Source organism: Nesoenas mayeri (assembly GCF_963082525.1).
Source record: "Nesoenas mayeri genome assembly, chromosome: 1".
In the NCBI taxonomy this organism is placed as follows: Eukaryota; Metazoa; Chordata; class Aves; order Columbiformes; family Columbidae; genus Nesoenas; species Nesoenas mayeri.
In genome coordinates, this window is record NC_137541.1 from 96736735 (window position 1) to 96756943 (window position 20209).

General features: G+C 42.3%; 1 protein-coding gene across 1 annotated transcript; it reads left to right on the forward strand.

Moving 5' to 3' along the window:
- Positions 1 to 696: 696 nt before the first annotated feature.
- On the forward strand, positions 697 to 20166 carry PLCXD1 (phosphatidylinositol specific phospholipase C X domain containing 1). Its single transcript, XM_080352970.1, is given in 8 exon segments — positions 697 to 781; positions 4527 to 4669; positions 8157 to 8293; positions 11504 to 11632; positions 12787 to 12942; positions 16593 to 16776; positions 18081 to 18331; positions 18333 to 20166. Coding segments are annotated over 7 exon segments (1044 nt in total). The 5' UTR covers positions 697 to 781; positions 4527 to 4557; the 3' UTR covers positions 18408 to 20166.
- Positions 20167 to 20209: the final 43 nt, after the last annotated feature.

Here is a 20209-nt window from a genome sequence, read left to right on the forward strand (position 1 = left end):
GTTTCAGCTTGCCATTCTTTATTTACGTAATTGCGTATTTTACTGTCATTTTGGAACAGGGAGATGAAGTAGGGGAGCTTTCCCACTACACTAGAAAGCCTCTAGGAAGACTGAGAAGACTCTGTTTCCAAAAGCACACTGAGGATTTGCATATTTGCTTCTATGTGCCACTCACTCATTTACCTCCTGCCTCCTTACACAGTAAACCTTTTTGAGGAACTTGCCTAGATTTCTGCAATGTGCCATTATATATACGAGTGAATTTCACCACGGGTGCTGTACAAGCAAACGAGGAGAAACAATTAATGACTTGGGTATTAGCTCTGCAAACCGAAGAAATGAAAATTCTGTTGGACAAAACAGGCAATTAGGGTAGTTATATATATATATGTGTGTGTGTGTGTGTGTAAAGTTGTGGGTTTTTTTGTATTAATAGATTTTAAATGCAGTTGAATGACGGCTACGTGCTATGACATGGTGTCCCCTTGGCACTCTTTCCTGTCCGCTATCCACGGGCTCCCCCCAAAGCACTACACCTTCAGCCCACTGAGCGTCCCACCTGCGCCGCGCAGGCAGCGCCACGGAGCCGGAGCCACAGCCACCTCCACCCTCTTCTTCCTCGTCTCTCTCGCCCCTCCTTCGTCTTCCTCAAACCTGCGGTCACTTGACCCGATCGGGGCGGGGCGGGCAAGGGCAGCGCCTGGTGACCCGGGGAGGGGGAGCCGGGGGTGTGCGAGTCTCCCTGGAGGAGCTGAGATGGAAACCTAAATCCTCCGTTGGGGTAAGTAACTCGACTTTAAAAAGCGGGGAGGGAGGATTCTGTCTACCCCGCAGGGTACGGCAGCGGGTTGGGGGCGTGGATCCGGGCCGCGGGGTCTCATCAGGGTGGGGGGCGCGGAGCCCTTCTCCCGGGGCGCGGCCCCTGTCGCCGGCGGGGCTGGGGCTGGGTCCTGGCTGTGGCAGCCGGGGTAGCTCTCGTCAAAAGATTTCCTGTAATTCCCGTGAATGCTTGTTAGCTTCTGGGTCGGCTGCAGCAAATGTTTTAATTAATGTCATCATCAAACACTCATTAATTATGCCTCCTTCCTGTAACTGCATGGTGGTTGGCTGTCACCCAGCCCTCTCGGCTGGCGAGGCTGTGTGTGTGAGGTGTACTTTGGGCATAACCCTGGTTGGGATCCCACCCAGCGCTCTCATCGTGTCCTGGCATGTTTTATTGCTTATTTATTGTTTGTGTCCCGATAGAGTCCTCAGAATGTACCTGCTGCCTGTGCTCAGGCTGCCCAAGGTCAGATCAGAAAGCTGGCATTAACAAGGAGAGCGAGGGTAGTTAATCACATAAAAATGTGTGTAGGGTGGACTTGCCTGTCTGAAAAAAGGAATAAAGATGCAGTTCTCCTTTGAGGAGTTTGGGATTTAGCCATGAGAGGCAGTAGGTAACAGTTGTAATCTCATTCCTCCAGGCAAGCCTGGGTTTCTCCCTAAAGGATACTCTACATCTCAAACACAAGGTAGCGGCTGAGTTTGGCGGTGGTGGTGTGAACAACCAGGGCTTGCACTGTGCAAAGGATCGAGCTAAAATCTGGTCCACTTGTTTCTGCACAGCACTTGCACAGCAGACAGCCATGGCCTTACCGTTCCTGCTGTGCAGCAGCAGTGGCTGCCATCCCCAGCCTCAGGGTGCTGTGGAGGAAGGTGGGTAGAAGAAGAGATGAAGATGGGACTCTCATATGTCTGTGTTTGCAGGACCACAGCATGGTTTGGTCTTGCTGTTTCTGCTCTCCGCTGGCCTTCCCCAGGCTCAGCAGGACCCTCCTTGTGAAGTGTCCTGATCTTGCAGAACCTATGACATTGATGGCAGCTGGTGCCAGGCTGAGAACCTGCTGCCTGTGGGTTTTGGCCAAGCAACACTGAGGGGTCTGTTGTACAGCCCAGCAAAGCGCACTGCAGGGCTTGCTGCCGCTCCAGGGGCCTCCTCAGCTTGGACCAGCACTGGGCTGTCCTGACTTGGTGGTGAACTGGTGTAAGGGACTAGCACAGCAGCAAAACTGCTATTTTTCTGTAGCTGGGAGACTGTTCCCGTGTTAGCCCAAGTGAGGTGGTGAGAGGATGTGGCAGGAGGAGAGGGTGGGAGTAGGTAAACCTGCACCCTTGGATGTGTCCTGGGAGTGCTGTCCTTGCAAAGAAGCTTGTGCTGGGCTGAGATGTAGCTGGCAAGCAGGGCTTACAGGGGCCCAGCTGCTCACCAGAGGGGCTTTGTGCCCACTCAGGGGGTTGTGAGTGGCTTTGGGAAACAGAGGAATTAAACAGCCCTGCAGACTCTTGAAAGGGAGCTGCGGATCCTAAGGAAAAGAGAAAAAGCAATGCTTGTCATTAGGTTTCTAGTCTGTGTACAGGACCCGCACAAGTGCTGCCAAATGCTGCAGTGTTGTATCCTTGCAGCTTCTGACAGCTTCATTGCTGGGAAATGAGAAATACTATCCAATCTTTTACAACTACTGAATAGCAACGCTGTTTTAAGCTTCTGCAGCCCCCGTCCATGCTGATGCTACATGCTATGTGAACTGGAGCAGAGTGACACTGGGGGACCAGTGGTGTGAAGTCTGAGGAAGCACAAAACCCAGCAAAAAGGGACGAGATTAGCTGCAGACCTCCATTGGCAGAGCAAGGGGTCTGCAGGAGACAGAAGCTCAGCATGTGACATTTCAGAGATAGAGGATGGATGAGTTGATCTGCATAAGCTCTGAAGTTCTTTCCAAGAATAAGAATACTAGATGTGGCATATAGAGGCCGTTTGCTTTTCAGGATGAAAAGATCTGCACCTCTTCTCATTTTCCTTAAATAAATCTATGGGAGTTTTTCCACTGCGCTCTGCACTAGGCTCATTTTTTTTTTTTCGTAAGGAGAGAAAGGGAGCAAGAGAGGGTTTAAACCACTTCTTTCCTGCTTGCACAATGGCCTTATGCATATATATGGGTAACATCTGAGGCAGCCACTCTTCACCAGGAGAAAAGCCACAGGTTACGCACCGGACACGTGCAGCCTGTGTCACTGTGCCGAAGGTGGCTGGGAATTTCCCTCAGACAACACAGTCCCATTTTTATCTTACCTGGGATAGCTGTACTCAGAGAGACCAGTTCAAAACCACACCGCAGGCACAGGAAGGCAGGCTGGATGAGTGGCGCTATGTGCATTGGCAGGTATAACAGCAGATTGTATCTGTTTTGTGTGGTTGGTACAGAAAACTTAGGAATGCAATTCCTAAAGTTGCCTTTGAGATGACCCTATGTCAAAAAAAACCCCAAACAAACTATTGCGCCATGTTTAAGTAAATGTTCTTCATATAAGCAGTATGTCTCATTCGTAAATCCAGAAAAACCAGCCGTGTCCCAGAAGCAACCTGAAGAATACATTGGGGAAAAGCCATCTCAGGAGCGAATGTGCTAAGATACAGCAAAAGGGACCAGGGGCCAGTGAGGATGTTTGGCAGAGCACAAAACCTGTACAAATACATATCTGACTGCCATTGCTGTAGCAAACAAGAAGGAATATTAATGTAGATAATCTCTGTGCCATGATCTAAAAGAAAATGTGCTACTACACAGCTGTGAAAGAAATAGCTAAAGCCTTGAAAACAGTGAGAAGGCAGAAGACTTTCATCCCTAAAACATCACCTGAACTTCAGGAAAAGTCTAGAGAAAAAAAAAAGGCATGGAGAGCTTGTGTTCGTGTTCTGCATCATTCAGGAGAACATAAAATGAAAATAGTGAGAAATCTAGTGATTTCTCAGAGCTAGTTTCCATCCACTGGCATTCCTGCATGACCATCACAATTTTTGGAGAAGATCCCAAAGAGGCTTATATCCAAAAACAATTGAAGAGTAGTTTTCTGGAAGGTCTGGCCAAACTGAAGTACTTGTGATCATGGGCTCAGTAGGAGGGTGATAAGAACAGACATCAAGAGATCTTCTCAAAAGAGGGAATAAGAAGATGGAATTTTTCCTCTTTGACCCCAGAAGCCAGCATGACCCGATATCTTTGTCAGGGCTTTTCATAGAGGTATTGTTGTGACAACTGAATTGATGCTTTGAGGGTTCTCTAGGGACCTGAGCATGGCAGACCCAGCCCCTGTCCTGGTCCCAGGGCTGCAAAGGGTCAGGGAACAGATGTTGTTTCACTCAGGAGGTAGGTTGCTCCTCATGATGTTGCAATAGCCAATGCAGATAGTCATTTCTCCATACCAACAAAGCTGCATCTATTTGTCTTGGCTCTATTTTTCCTTTCAGTTGGTCAGTTTACAAGCTCGAAGCTTGAAAGCTCCCTTGGCATTGTGCTGGGAGACAGTGTTATCAAAAACAGTGTGTGTTGTGGCTGAGAAGCTCTTGACATTTTTCTGCAACTACTTGAGAGAAGGGCTGCAGATTGATAGTATGTATAAATCTGTTCTGCACAGGTGCAGTGGCATTAATTCAACCACAGTATGTGCAATGGTTTATTTATTTTTTCTTTTTTTTTTTTTCCTCACAGAATATCCTATGAAGTCCTAGAACAGGCACTAATGGAAGGCCCTTTGCAAACCTCCATTCGCATGTGCCATGAAAATGCTCAATGGATGTCACAACTACCGGAAAAGCTCTGGGACATTCCCCTCTATAACTTAGCTCTTCCAGGTAAAGATTAACTTTTGTTCTCTGCTGTTTTGTTAGCATGTCATTTAAACATTGGAACATCCTGTTTGTCCCATTTCAGGATGGTTACCTTTATTATTTGGGTCAGTGTGTGGGAGAAGGGCTTGGGGGAGGGTTTGTGTGACATATGTGTGCATATGAATACTTTTGGTCTGCAATGTTTGGGGTTTCTTGGGGGGTGGTTGGGTGTGAAAAAGGTTGTGTGAGGTTTTTTTTGGGTTTTTTTTTTTGAGGGAAGGAAAGAGGGACTTTTTTGTGATCCACTTGCATCATCTGGTCAGATCAGTGTTAATAATATGAACATTTGCTTATCTGGGCAATGGTGAGATTTTCCTAATTTGCTCTTACCATTTCTTACATGACAGAATGGTCACAAAAGGAGTGAAATAACATTTTATTGTATTATTTGTTTCTTTGTACTGTTTAAAAGAGGCTGTGAAGGTATGAAAAAACCAACAATGGAGACATTTAATTAGTATATGTTTTTATTATTGTAGAATGTGACTTTTTTGCATGACCCTGCTACAAAAACTGGGTTTATTCTGTTATAGGTAAATACAGCTGCACTGTAACTGGTGTCTGTATTGGTACTGCATTCAGACCTGTGTATTGTTAGCCTTTCTTTGGTCATATTATTGCTTTTCTCTGCTGCCTTGAATAGATTATTATTTTTTTCTCCTTCTGTCTGAAGAAGTTATGGGAGTGCCTGTTTTTACTGGCACTTTGGGAGGCACTGCAGCACTTTCAGCTCTTGAGTGATTCCCCTTGCCTCCACAATGAAAATGGTACTGAAGAGAAGTCTAGCCCCTGTTTTCCCTCACAACTGTAGATGCAGCAGGTAGTTTGGGTGGAAAGCAGCACAGCGTGTAGATGAATGCTTTATGTAGGCTACAGGATTGAAGGTTAACTTTGGCAAAGATATATTGAGTGATAGTGGGAAAAACCAAGTCTTGTCTTCAGTGAGTGGAGCCCTGGGAGGACTCAAGAACTGTGGTGGATTTTTTTTTCTGCCCTTCGTGAACTAATGTAATGTGGAGTTTCGATTAAAATTGAAACCCAGAAACATATTTCATGGTGAATTCTTGGATATGTAATTTAAATTGATGTTAACTTCAAAATAAATGCACATCTGCTTGGATAAAGCCTACATCAGAAGACCCCCAGGACAGATATTAATAAAAAATTCTAGTTTTCTTATTTAACCATCAAGAGAAGAAAGTTAGTATCTATCTTATTAGAGAAGAGAGAAGGTAATATTCTCCTCTTCCTCTCCTCCCCCCCCCCCTTTTTTTTTTAATCTTCTCTCTTTCCTCTTGCAAAAATCCTTTAAAAAGTCAGTAGCATGTTCATTGTCTTTTTCTGGTGGAAAAGGGCCATGTTGTTCCTAAAAAGCTTTCAGATTGGTGTTTCATGTACATTGTAGAAAGCTGAGGACCCTCTGATGTGTGCCTTTGACTTCCTGGCTTTTCTCCTAACAGTGACCTTGTTATTCTCGTGAATGTTTGTTGTTCTTGTGATTATGGCTGCATGGAGAACAGGCAGGAAGAAAAGAACAGTTGAAGACAAGCCCATTTCAGCAAACACTGGAGGACTTTTACAGAGCATTGCAGGCTGCTAGCTTGGAGGATTTTGGTGACCATTCAGCTGACCTACAAAACTGGTCCAGCCCAGGCCAGAACAAAAGCAGATCAAGGCCAACCAGGTTAAGACAGCTCTGGCAGGTTTTCAGAGGGAGCAATGACTGGGAGAAGCCCCGTTTGGAAGTAGAAGCTCATGTTGAATGGAGAAGACAACAAGGCATGCAAGAAATGTAAGAGAGTGCATTCCGAAAGTGTGACAAGGAGTCAGAGCCAAGTGTCACCAATTAGTGTTGCATTTGCACCAGGTTCAGCACGGTGCTGCTGGGCAGATATTGCTTCAAGATCTGAAGTTACCTGGTTTGTTGCTAGCTCACTATCTTTGCATCATATGCATTGTGTCATGGATAGGCCCATCTTCCTTTCATTACTCTAGCTCACTGACATCATAAGGAGACTCCTAAAATGAAAGGTTACTACCCATTTGCTGATTAGCATCAAAAGGTGTGACACCCATTGATGGAATCCTGTTCACTTCTGTCAGACTTGGATTTGGTCTATGGGTATTTAATGGTTGAACTCTTACATCTTGTAAGATAAACTTCTTTGATCGCATGCCCTCGTTATTGGTTGTTCATCTGCAATGAGCTTGGTTTGGGTGTTTAAAGCAGGAAAATAGACAGAAACCTGCTTTTCAAAGGTGAAAAACTTGAGTGATACATTCAACTATAATTGACAGTTTCAAATAATATCGTTTGTTTCAAGTTCTTTTTTTGGCTACTAGAAATATTGCCATTGGCACCAGTAAGACTAACCATTCAAGAAGGCAGTTCCTAGCACCAGTGAACAACTTGTTTGACAGAAGGCTTAAAAACCAAAGTGATATGGAAATTCCTTGCAGATGCTTTGTAAAGGTCCCAGTGAGTCACTTCACTGAGTTGTTAGCTTTTCTTATTGATGCTTTATAAACTTAGAAGAAATAATAGAACAGAAAAAGCTAGCAAAATCACTGGTTGCCTGTCCTGAAGAAATTGCGAGTTGCAACAGAATTTCATCTAAATGTGATGCAAGAGATGTGTCAGATTTATTAAGTCTTCAAAGAAGTCACATATTTGGGCAGGCTGTACTTGGCTCTGATGCTTAGCCTGCCCCTGTGTAATTCACTATGCTGGAAAGAGTCAGGTAAGTTTTGAAGTCTGTAAAAGGTGGATCTCGTTCATCTATTACATGTAAACTTAGACTTGGATTTGCCTCTGAAATCTTCAAGCAGTCACCTCTTATGTTGTTTTTTTAGGGGATGTGAGTGTTTAGTCCAGGAGGGCATTTTTACCAGATATTTAAGATATAAGTGCTCAAAGTGTCAAGTTAGGAGTTGGTCCAGTTGAAGGCATAAGAAGATTAATTTCTGCTTTCAGCCATATTTTTCTTTGCAGAGATGATGGGATTGGAGTATGAAATCCTACATTTGGACAGCTCTGAAAATAGGACAAATTCTAGATAAATTCAACCTTCAGCTATTTATTCCTGAACATAAGTGGGTTTTTACATTAAGATAATTATTTCAGTGAGAGATGTTGTTTGGAACAGGCCATTTTATTGTGGTTTGAGGCAAATGACACTGATGTGTAGTTTAGATGGGGACTACTCTGTTGAAAAGTCTCGATGCCTTCCCTTCATGAGGATTTTGCATTAGGCTCATTAATGTCAGGTGAGCAACTTGTGTAGACGAGCCCACGTTTTTGCCATAACTACATAGGCTGTCAGGCAATATGGATGTGTGATTTGGAAATGGGGTGGCATGTCAGGTGTGCGCACACAATATAGCCATCTATTGTGGTGCTTAAGTAGTTAACGAGTGACATTTTCTGTACATTTATTTTTATATTCCACAGGGAGTCACGACACTATGACCTACTGCTTGGATAAAAGTTCTGCTGTTAGTGGCAATGAATCCAAGGTGGTGAAGCTTTTAAACAAATGTATGCCCTGCATTGTGCATCCCATTATCATGAAGTGGTCTACAACTCAGGTAAGTGTTGTCTGGTGTTTTCATCAGGCCTGGGCAAAGCTCAAGCTTGTGCTGCTGTGCTGAGAGCAGTCACACCCTCTGTGCACAATGAAGGAATAGCCTGTTGCCCAGAAATCTGTGCTCTGATGACATACTGTGCTTAGGTGTCCTGTTTTAACCCCAGCCAGCAACTCAACCCCACGCAGCTGCTCACTCATTTCCCCAGTGGAAATGGGGAGAGAATCAGAAGGATGAAAGTAAGAAAAGTTGTTGGCTGAGATAAAGACAGTTCAATAGGCAAAGGAAAAGCCACACATGCAAACAAAGCAAAACAAGGATTCATTCACTACTTCCCATGGGCAGGCAGGTGTTCAGCCATCTCCAAGAAAGCCGGGCTCCATCATGTGTAACAGTTTACTTGGGAAGACAAACACCATCCCTCCAAACATTCCTACTTTCTCCTTCTTCTTCCCCTCCCAATTCTTTTTGTACTCCCAGCCTCCTCACCAGTGGGGTAGTGTGAAAAGCAGAAAAAGCCTTGACTCTGTGAACACCCTGCTCAGCAACAGCTAAAGCATCCCTGTGTTATCAACACTTTTCTCAGCACAAATCAAAACCACAGCACCATACTAGCTACTGTGAAGAAAATTAACTCTGTCACATCCACAAGCAGCACATTGCAGTATGAGATAGATGCCAATACATATTAAATCTTCTTTTGTGGGGAAAAAGCATGTATGTGAGGCAGGGATGATACACAGACAAAGGTGATACTTAAAGCTGACCACTTGATACTAGAAACTCATCTTCTTTTTCATATGTTTATTGTTGTTACAAATAACACTTAATATTATGATAATCAAAAGAGATTTTTCTCCTATACTTTGTTCAGAAGGTAATGCTTGCCATTTTTACTATCACTGTTGTGCAAGATGTCAGTTGTTTTCCCCATCTGTATTGTGTACATATGTCACCCACCAGCAGAGACAAAAATCTTGTTGAAGGGGATTTTTTTTCTATAAAGATTAAGAGAATGAAGGTGTGGTCCCTCACATAATGTTAATGTTATTTTTTTAAATGTCTAAATATTAAGCTAATGGTTATCTCTTTGTTCCTCACAAGACAAAAGACAAAGACAAAATTGGGGATCATGATTTAAGCTAGAGCTTTTGAAGATTTTTCTAAAAAACAGACTTTCCAAGCATCAAAGAGGTACCAAAAATATTTTCACTTTTGTTCTTACTGAAGGAGTAGTTCATTATTGGGGAACTAAAACTGAATAAGTGATAAATGGCAATAATTATGCCTAGGCTTCTTTTGTGTTTGAGCAGCCCTGGCCAACTGTAGTCTTGGATGCTACTAGATACCAAATATGTAAGGGTGGTGATGAGTTGATGTGGAAAGGTACCCAGCACAGCGCCTTGTCTGGAGCTGCTTTTTGCGTTGGGACTTTAGCCAATGAAAGATGTAGATACCTCCTAATTTGTGGGCTGCTGGGCAGTGAGGTGACCCTGTTGGTAACAAGCAAGATCCTTACATCATTATGGTCATCTTCTGGTCTAAACCCAGCGCGATGAGTGCGAAGTGCTGATGGGAAAGAGGCACAGCTGCGGTCCTGCCCCTCCTTAGCTCTGCAGTGCTTGAGTTCTCTTTGGGAGGAGGTGACACCATATGTGGGTATCCAGAACAGACACCGAGGAGTCCTACTGATGGTAGGACCCATAGGTTCCTGGATGGCCCATTGCCTTGGAGGCAGTGCCTGGCTTGAGCCCTGGCTGTTACGCGTGTCAGTCTAGAAGCCCAAATCTTTCCTGTGCAATGACTGACATCAGATATGTAACTCCCACTCTGGTGTGAGGTTGCAGCACTGAGCAGCATTGCTCCCCAAGGCTTCCTCTCAAGTTCTACCCCTGTTGGCAGCATTCATGCTATCTAATTCAGTATCCAAATCCAGGTGACTAATTAGGGAGTCTAATTTGTCTAGTTTTCCCATGCAGTCAATGGAAAGAGAGAAGTTAATCCAAAGGGCAGATCAGAGTGTCTATTTCATCTGGTGCTTTTTCTGGCTACAAAGGTTATACATGACCCACAGCCATATGCATCCCCATCTCTGTGCACTCCAGGCGAAGGTGGAACTTGGGCATGGATCAGTCCTTCCACTGCTTCATCCTGGTATGGACCAAGCAGGCCCGGAGGGGGCTGGTGGCCCAAGCCACCGCAGTGCCCGCACCCTGGGGCACGTAGGGCTGGGCTGCTCACCAGCCCTGCAGCTCAGGTACAGCCCAGGGGAGTATATTCCTGTCCTAAGAACATGAAGTTGGATGGTTGAAGCTAGGCAAGGTGAGCATTCTGCCGTGTGTTGAGGCTCTGTCTTGTCACTGAAGCTACAAATGTGGTTATTCAGACGCAACACCTTCTGTTGATTTTGCATTTGTTGAATCCTTTCTGACTTAAATCAGTACAGTGTGTTCTATCTGAAACTTAATAGTGTTGTCCATAGCAGGTTTATCTGAGACAAATTAGTGTTTAAATGCAGTTAATTAAATTGATTCTATTTTCTTTTGCAAAGAGAGCCTTTATATAGATAAGAGACATATCATTTGGGACTTTTTGCCCCAGAAATTCCACTTTATCACCTGTTCCATTCAGCCCTCAAATCCAGTAGAAGAGGTCCAAGGAAAAGGGAAAACAGAGAAGGACCTCCTTTTTGTGAGACTTCTACAGGTTAATTCAAACTTCTAAATATACTTTATCCTGAAAAAAAGAACAATAGCTGGTACTTTTTTTCTGGTTTTGTTTTTCCTTCTGCTGGGGATGACTGAGCTCCACAGAGACAACCATGCTAAAGTCTTTGATCTAATAAAATCAATACAGTGTTTCTAAGGTGCTGATCCTGCAATTTTTGTTCATACAGATAGTCTTGTGAAGAGTGATCGTATATTTATGCACAGGTTAATAGATCTTTAACTTTCAGAACGCAGCAGGGGCAGAGGTCTGAAACTAATCTAGTCCATACCTGCAGTATATGCCACAGGAAAATGGGGATCCCTCTTGTCAGAGAGTAAAATACTTCTAAGTGTGACTTGCAGCCATGTAGTTCCATTTTAAAGATATGAAAGACCTGTGAAAAATGTCATAGGGCTAACCTTGTACTCATTTCCAGCTTTCTAAACTAAAGGAACAAGTTGGTTCCAAGCTCTCAGCACCTTTGTCTTCTGTTTCATCTTTCAGGTACTGACTGTGACAGAGCAGCTTGAGGCTGGAGTTAGATATCTGGATTTCAGGATTGCCCACAAGGCTGATGATCCATCTATGAATTTGTACTTTGTGCATATGGTTTACACAACTGTTACTGTACAGGTATTGTCCTTTGTTCCTGTTGGGGTGGCTATAAAACTAGCGCTGTTTCTTTTATTAAAGAGACATTATAATCTGAAAATGCTGGCCCAAGGTTTTCTGGTTAGCTTATTTGTTTCTCTAATGTGAGGACTTCAAACTAGAGAAAGCCAAACTACAGGCTGGTTATTGGGCTGGAGGTTAGTTTCAGCGTCTGCAAGTAATATTCAGCATCAGTCAATTCCTAATCTCCAAATGGGAGTTGCTGTGCCTGCTCTCCACTGCCTACCCCCTACCAAGTGCCTGATGTTTCTGGGGTTTATCTTGTGTTGTCTCAGGATGCTACCTAGGGCAATCCTGTTTCTCCAGAAAGGAGAGAAGTTATTAATGAGGATACTAAAAGCCTAGTCAAATCACAGAAACGATTTTTTTGAGGAAAAAGTATTTCACTGCAAGACAGAGAGACTCAAATCTGGATCCCATGGTGAAATTACTGTCAGCTAGTGTGAAGAAACTACTGTGTGTTGCCCTTTGCCTGTGCTTTTTCACTGTGAAGTGGTTTAGATCTTCTTTCCATTTGCTGGGATCTGCATAGCCAGGCACAGCCACGTAATCCAGCTTTTCATTTGTAGGCTAACTGGCTAAACTTCATGTTTATGCTCATGAATCTGAACCTTTCACATTTTGAGATTTCATGGTGACTGGCATGCTCATGTAAATGGTTAGGTGTAGTGCCTGACTACCCTGCTAATTACAAGTGGTCTTCAAGAAGTTGTCATTGTTTATAACAAATGGGGAAAATGGGTCCTGTCATGTTTTAGCAAGCACAGAGCTTTTCCCCGTTTTTGAGTTTGCCACTAACATGTTGTTTGTCCTTAAAGAAGCTTGTGTATAGAGGGGTTTACTGCTAACCTGCCTCTAGGCAGCAAGAGATTAGTGGATATTATTAAAATATAGAGCTTTTAAGTATAGTGTACATGCAAAGCAAATCAGCACAGACCTGCAGAAAGCAAATTTTCCTGGGATGCATCTCTATGGACCACCTTATCAGATAGAAACCTACTCTGATTTTTATTATTTTGAATGTGAGTCTAGCCCACCATCAGTTTTTTTGTTTTATCTCCTTTTCCCTCCATAGCATAGATGGTTTTCTAAGTTGTGGTGACTCTCTCTTGTAGGATGTTCTGTGGGAAGTGTTAAGGTGGTTGGAAACTCATCCTCAGGAAGTTGTTATCTTAGCCTGCAGGAACTTTGATGGATTAACCAGGAGACTTCATTGTCATCTGACTGCCTGTATAAAAGAGATTTTCCAGTGTAAACTGTGTCCCAGAAATGTAAGTATGACATTGTTTTTTTATCTTTCTTTTTTTAAGAGTGATATATTATGTTGAGATCTCTGATTCCAAATTTTTAGATATGTTCTACTTTCACTGTATTTTTAACCTGGAAAAAGTAACATTTTCTGCATCAGAGATAGGTCATTACCTAACAAAATTGAGGAGAAAAAGTCAATCTACATCTCACATTGTGGAGGAGGGAATGAAATTTGACTGTCATGTCTGTTGAGTTGTAGGACAATAGAATGGACACAACTGTCATGCACTGTGCCATCTGAGTTGTGGTTAAAAAAAAAAGGTGTGTCTGTTATAAATATAGTCCATACCATATTCATAGAATTTAAAGAATCAATTTTCTGCCTTTTCACAGCAATAACTAGAAATTATTTTTTATTATATTTGTCATAATTTAGGTTGCAAGTGACCTCTGGAGGTCATCTGGTCCAAACCTGTCATGCAAAGCAGGACTAGTCTCAAAATTACATTTAGCTGTGTCCCATCCACTCTTGAACAACTTTCAGGATGGAGATTCCACAAACTTTTTGTGCAACCTGGTCCAAAATTTGACCACTCTCACAGTAAACATGTTTTCCTTGTATCTATCTGGTCAGAATCTCTTTTGCTGTAACTTGTGTCTGCTGACCTTCATCCTTTTGCTGTGCGTATCTGAGGAGTCTCCACTACATCTGTCCATTAGGTATTTGCAGACAGCAGTAAGATCTGTCCATAATCTTCTCTTCCTCATGCTGAACAGACCCAGCTCTCTCAGTCTGTCCTTGAGCGTCACTCCAGCCTCTGCTCACTCTGGTTGCATGCTGCTGGACTCACTACAGCATGTCAACGACTTTTGTTTCGTAGTGGAGAAGCCCCAGCTAGACACAGTACTTAAGATGCAGTCCCACAAGTGCCAAAGAAAAGGGAATAACCCCTTCTCTTGACCTGCCGTCCATGCCTTTACAAATACCGGCCAGTTTGCAGTTGACCTTTGCCACAAGGGCACATTGATAGCTCATGTGTCCACTAGGACCCCCAGGTCCTTTGCTGCAAAGAAGATTCCTACCCACCTACCCCTGGTCTGTCATCATGCGTAGGGTTAGTCCATCCAGGTGCAGGATTTTGCCTTTGTTGATCTTTGTGAAGTTTCTGTCAGCCCATGTCTCCAGCCTGTTGAGGTCCCTCTTAATAGCATCTTTGCCCTCAGTGCATTTCTGGTGGCAATGACTTTCTTTCCTGAACATGAGCTGGAGCTGACCTTCAGATTAGCCTAGTATGCTTTCACTCACTCAAACCTCCAGAAAAGCCTTAATTTAAATAATCAGAAATAATGTGATTGCTAAATTGTAGAAGTTGAGATTGTTTAGCTTCCTCTTTTTTTATTTACAAGGTGTGAGATCTTTTACCAGTTAAAAAATTAACATTTCAAAGATGCACAGGAACAGAGGGTTTTCTCTGGAGATGTGAGGGGTGCAGGATGATGATGACCCTGTTTGCGATTGGAATTCAGCCTTTGAAGCTGTTGTATCAGTAGTGTGTGAGTATTACCATTTCAAAGCATTTTGTACAGTAGAGTTAAAATAGAACAATTCTCAGCAAAACTAGAGAATCGTGAAGATCCAGGTCTCAGCTAAATAACAGAAGACTTGAGTAACACTTTTATTGTTTCCGCAAATAACTAGGGTGTGTAAGTCGTAAGTCCTGGATGAGCAGAATGACACTGGAGAAGATGGTCAAATTTGCCTTCAGACACATGGCCAGCTCTTAAAAAGAAAAAACGTTATTAATTGCAAAAGGGGCAAGCTGCTGCTGATAGTTTGGTGAACAAAGGTGATAAATGAATGGTTTGAGATCACCTGACTGATGAAAGAAAAACATTTCTGAGTGGTGTCCAGGGGGAGGGAGGAAAGGCACTCAAGAAAAAAGAAGCCAAGTACTTCCCTCAAGCAGGAAGACTTGGATTCTATGGGGTCTGTGACCAGCACAACAGATCTCACCATTTTTGCAAGTGATATCATTTCAGGTTTGGTAGCTGTGGGGCTTTTCAGGATCATAGATTCAGATTTAACACCAAATAACCAAATGTACGCTCACTTATTCTAAAATAATCTCATATTAACTGTCTTTCAAGACTGCAGCTCTGTCATTGTACAAAAGTAAGTGGCAAAGTATTTATGAAGCAAATGCTCAATAGGGATCTGTATGTAGTACTGCCCATGCCACAGCATGACAGCATTACATTGCATTTAAAATTTTAATTGCCTTAACTATTCAAGGTACCTTCCTTTGATCTGGATTACTAGAGTTTAAAAATCCCTTGTTAGACATCTACAGTTTTATTTCTGCTTTGTTTGCAAAATAAGCACCTGTGCTCATGTACACATTTTTGGATACATTTTTTTTGGCTCCTATCCCACATACTGGTTTTTTGTTTTTTTTTTTAAAGAGATACCAGCTTTAGAAAGGCAGCTCGAGTGAAGCAAAGGCTTCTGCCAACCATAGATTTTTGTAGTTTGAGTAGTTTGTGTCTTAATTTTGCAGTATTTTCTGACCTAATTGGGGCTTGCACTCTTTTTCTCAGATAAGTAAGAGGGATTCCCATGATCATTCAATTCTTTGCTTTCTTCAAAGATTTACATAAACCATTTTCAACTGCCTTTGGCTTTTATTTTAATTAAAAAGTTAATTGGAACATCAAAAAGCCACCATTTTCTTTTCACAAGCAACACATAGCTTTTAACCACAACATTAGTTTTAAAAATACCTGATAAATATGTTGGTTTTGCAAATAAAACTAGTCAGAGGGCCTCAAATCTGTCTGATGCTAACTTTTGAGGGTAGGAAAATGTCATTTCATATTGAAACACTAAGATTTAACAGGCCTGTTTCAGCCTGTCTGTCTGATGTTTCTGACTCAAGTCTTCCCCTCTCTCAATTCAAAATGTCTTGGGCACCCCAATTTTAGAAACTTTCCACTTAGGTGAATCAGAATTAACATACATCTTGAAGGCTTGCATTGAGCGTTTAAGCAGTTAAATTTTCTTTGATGGCTACAGTTACAAATTTAGACCAATGTGAGGCATTTGCCAAAAGCATTCCTGCTTATCTGTGTCCGTGTTCCTACTGCTGGGTGTAGGGCAGGGGTGTCAGTGTAACTACAGTGTAAATGTAACTACACTGTAAATGTAACTGCTCCTACATTTATACAATCCTAAAATTACATTCGGCCCTTTGAAGGCAACCGCCAGGCTGATGTGATGCCAGTGAAAATGAATTTGATACCCCTGGTGTAGGGCTCTGCCCCACTCCTACCTCCTTCACCAAATGGCCTGTGTCTTCCTCTACCAACAAATTTTCACCGGCGGTATGTGCAAGAAGGCCAACATAGGGTTGGTTTCTTGTTACACGGGTGTAAAACTTTGAATTATGTGCTTCACCATGGTTGAACTGAGGAAAGGAGAAATCTACCAAGGTTTCCAGGCTCCTGTTGCCCCTGCAGCTTGTAACCCAGCCTACGTCCTACTGGGTTGCATGTTTAAAAGCTTTATTTGAACTGAATCTGTGCCTTTCCCAAGGCGATGTCGCATGTCAGTCTTTGAACTTTGGGGACCCTGCTGTGTTGTTGACTCCAACCCGGGCACGCTTTCTTATAGGTGGTGCCGACGCTGCGGACCATGTGGCAACGTGGCCATCAGGTTATAGTCTCGTACGAAGAGGGCGTGGAAGTGGAGAAGCACTGTGAGCTGTGGCCCATCATCCCATACTGGTGGGGAAACAAAACGACCACTCGTGCTCTTATCCACTATTTGGAGCGCATGAAGCGGATGGGCCGTCCAGGTAGGCACGATGGGTCGCTCGGGGGAAACAAGGGGCATGTACAGCAGTGAAAAACAGATAGGTAGTTGGGTGTTCATGGCATTAAGGGATATAACCACTTTGTGCACGCTGTGTGCACAAGATGTGCCCACGTTGCTGAGTGTCCTGCCCCACTCACGGGCGAGTGCAACGTTCATCTTCGGTGCTGCAAATACACGCATCGGTGTATGTACATGCACAGGCTACATAAATTGTGGCAGCCACTTCACTTGCGCAATCCCATGGAAAGAAGCCCTCAGCACAAAGAGGTAGCTGGTGCTGTTGTGCCCTTCTCACAGGTGGGAGTCTACTACCTCAGTCCTGTGCTTGCTGCTTTAGGCAGTGCTGATGATGAGGGAAATGCATTATACTAACCCTTGTTGTGAAAAGAAACTCCTACAAGAATGGTGCGTGAGGCTGTAGCTACCTTAGGAAGCAGCAGTGCTCAAGCACACTGGTGTAGTCTGAGCTGAAAAGGGGCCTGTAAGAAAGATGGAGACAGACTTTTTAGCAGGGCCTGTTGTGACAGGACAAGGGGTAATGGTTTTAAACTAAAAAAGGGGAGATGCAGGCTAGATGTGAAGAAGAAATTTTTTACACTGAGGGCAGTGAAACACTGTCCCAGGTTGCCCATAGAGGTGGTAGATGCCCCATCCCTGGAGACATTCCAGGCCAGGCTGGACGAGGCTTTGAGCAACCTGATCTAGTTGAAGATGTCCCTGCTCAGTGCAGGGGGTTGGGCTAGATGGCCTTTGAAGGTCCCTTCCAAGACAAACTATGCTATGATTCTAGGTTTGTATGAAATTCAGTTTATAACCTCTGCGGCAGCTCTGTGATGTGTACACATGAGGTGATGCAGAGGAGAAATGCTTCAAATGCAGACTCCACAGCCAAAGGAAAATGCTTGTGCAGGTGCACCCTGAGTTCCTATCTGTCCTGGAGGAGGGCTAAGCATTTGGAAGCAGAAAAAAACATAATTTACAAAGGAGAACTAGCCAGTGAAGAACCTTTAGTCTGCAATGAATTATCCAGATAAATTTAGCTAAAAGTTAACGGTTCAATAACCAAGCTTGGGTCAGTAACCCTTTATTATACTACAGTATGCAGTTGCAAGAAGGGGAGACAGTCTACTGAAACAATTCTAGGGATAGGAAACAAAGAAATATTATAAAGTTGATATTTTAATGAATCCTAGAGGAAGGAGATCTGGAGTTAATGCGGTGCTGAGCAGCTTCTGTTCTCCTCAAAGGAATATTTAATGTATCACTTTCTGATTTTTGTTTCAGAAAAATTCTTTGTAGCGGGGATTAACCTTACTGAAAATTTAAGGTATATTCTCCTACATCCATTTGGATCATTGAAGAAAATGACACTCCGGGGTCTTCCATGCTTGAAAATCTGGATAAAGCAGCAGTATCCAGGACCAAAAAAAGAATGTATTAACATCATTGCTGGAGACTTCATAGGAAACAAGGATTTTGTCAAAGATGTGATAGAACTCAACACAAAAATTAATCCTCCATTACACTGTCAAAGTAAAGGGGCTGGAACAAATAGCATTTCATTCTCAGCTTCTTAACTGTGAAAAGCTGAAAATGCTTTGTCTGCATTAAATGTGTCCTGGTTTGAACATCCTGGATCCCATAAAGGTCCAGTTAACAAACCAGGGATGTTTTAAAGACCCAGTAACAAAAGTGCTCTCAACATCATCAGGGTTTCAAGGCCTTTTCAGAGAAAAGAGAGCAGGCAGACCTGGATGAAATCTCTGAAGAACTATGGTTTATGTATAATTTACTTGCAAGTGCTTAGATTTTGCAACAGTTGGCAATATTGAAAGTCCTAAGAACTTAATCCTATATTATGTATGAACAACAAGAAGAAATATGTCTGTAGCTGCATGAATTATTTGATATCTTTCTTATAATTGTAAAGATATTCTGCAGTGCTTGCAACCGCAGTTCTCAGGATTTTATATCACTGTGAAACTGACTTGTCTGTTTCATAGTTTGTTTTAAAAATACAACAGGATCAGTTTAAAAATGTTTGATATATCAAAGCTATTGTATTGACAATCCTATCTGACATGATTTTTATATATACACCAATACATCATTAACATTAGAGATCTAGAAGCAGCTGTACCGTTATGTGCTGAGCATCTGTTTGTGAGCCGTGTACCAACAGGGTAGTCACAACATTTTTCATGGTTTATAAGAGAGGTGTTTATTTGAACACGTACTATTTTTATCACTCATTCCGGTTCTGCAGTGATGACAATAACAGAACTAGGCCCCTGGACAATTTTGTCTGTGATAGTGAAATATATTTTATTAAGTGTAGCCAAATATGCCTTACATTGAAAATAAACATATATGAAACCAATTGCTTACCTAATCTCAGACTGCCCTAAAATTACAGGTTCTTGGCTTCTGTCATGCTGATTTAGAATTTCACAACTGATCATTTATTTACCTATTTTAGTAACTCTATAGTTACTTCTCCTCTCAATAAGGTTTTTTGCTTATGTAAAAAATAGGAGATTTATGTTGTTTGCCATTGCATATTAATCTTATTTTTCTATTTTTAAAATGAACTGTGCAATAACAGATGATTATGAAGGTAAGAGAAACTGCAAGCATCAGGACTAAAACAGAAAGAGGGATTTTATAAAGTTCACTATGCAGCTTCATCAATATACCTCACTTTTTAGATGCACTTTATATGCAAAAGCTGAGTTCAAATATCTGGCAAGATATTAGCATTTGCAATAGGGGTTTGCATGAGTTTGACATCAACTGCTACCTGACATTGGACCAAACCTACCCGAGACTTCTCAGCAGGAAGGGCTAAGATGCTACCTCCTCATGCAATCTCTTGCAATTAAGTAGGACTTTCTAAATGCCTTTTTTTTTTACACAGTGCTTTTTGTCCTTTTAATCCTTGTTCTTACCTCTGTGTACTTCATATTGAGCAGTCATTCGGGTGTTTGTTTTTTCTGAGTCACTACCTGCATGAAGTGTTATTTTACACACCCTCAGAATGTTTTTCTGCCTATCTTTTGTACCATCAAGTGGCTTTGTTACTCTATCTAATAAAACTTGATCTCTTTGTGTAATATGGACTGAAATTGTTTTGCTTCTCCTTTCTGTGATGATAGTAACTGTTTTTATTCATTCCCAGTAGTAATTTGCAACTCAGGTAACGGATCAGGTTTTGGTTTGGTTTTGTTTTTTTTTTTTTGCTTTGTGAAATAATTTCACATAAAATCCATGGTTTGCTGTAACTTAAATGTCTTCTCCTTTAGAACTAACACAGTAATAAGTATTGCGGATAAATTACTGTAGGCAAGAAAACAGTATGAGTAAAAGATGTACAGAGCTAACTATGTTTATTGCTTAAATATACAAATCTATGG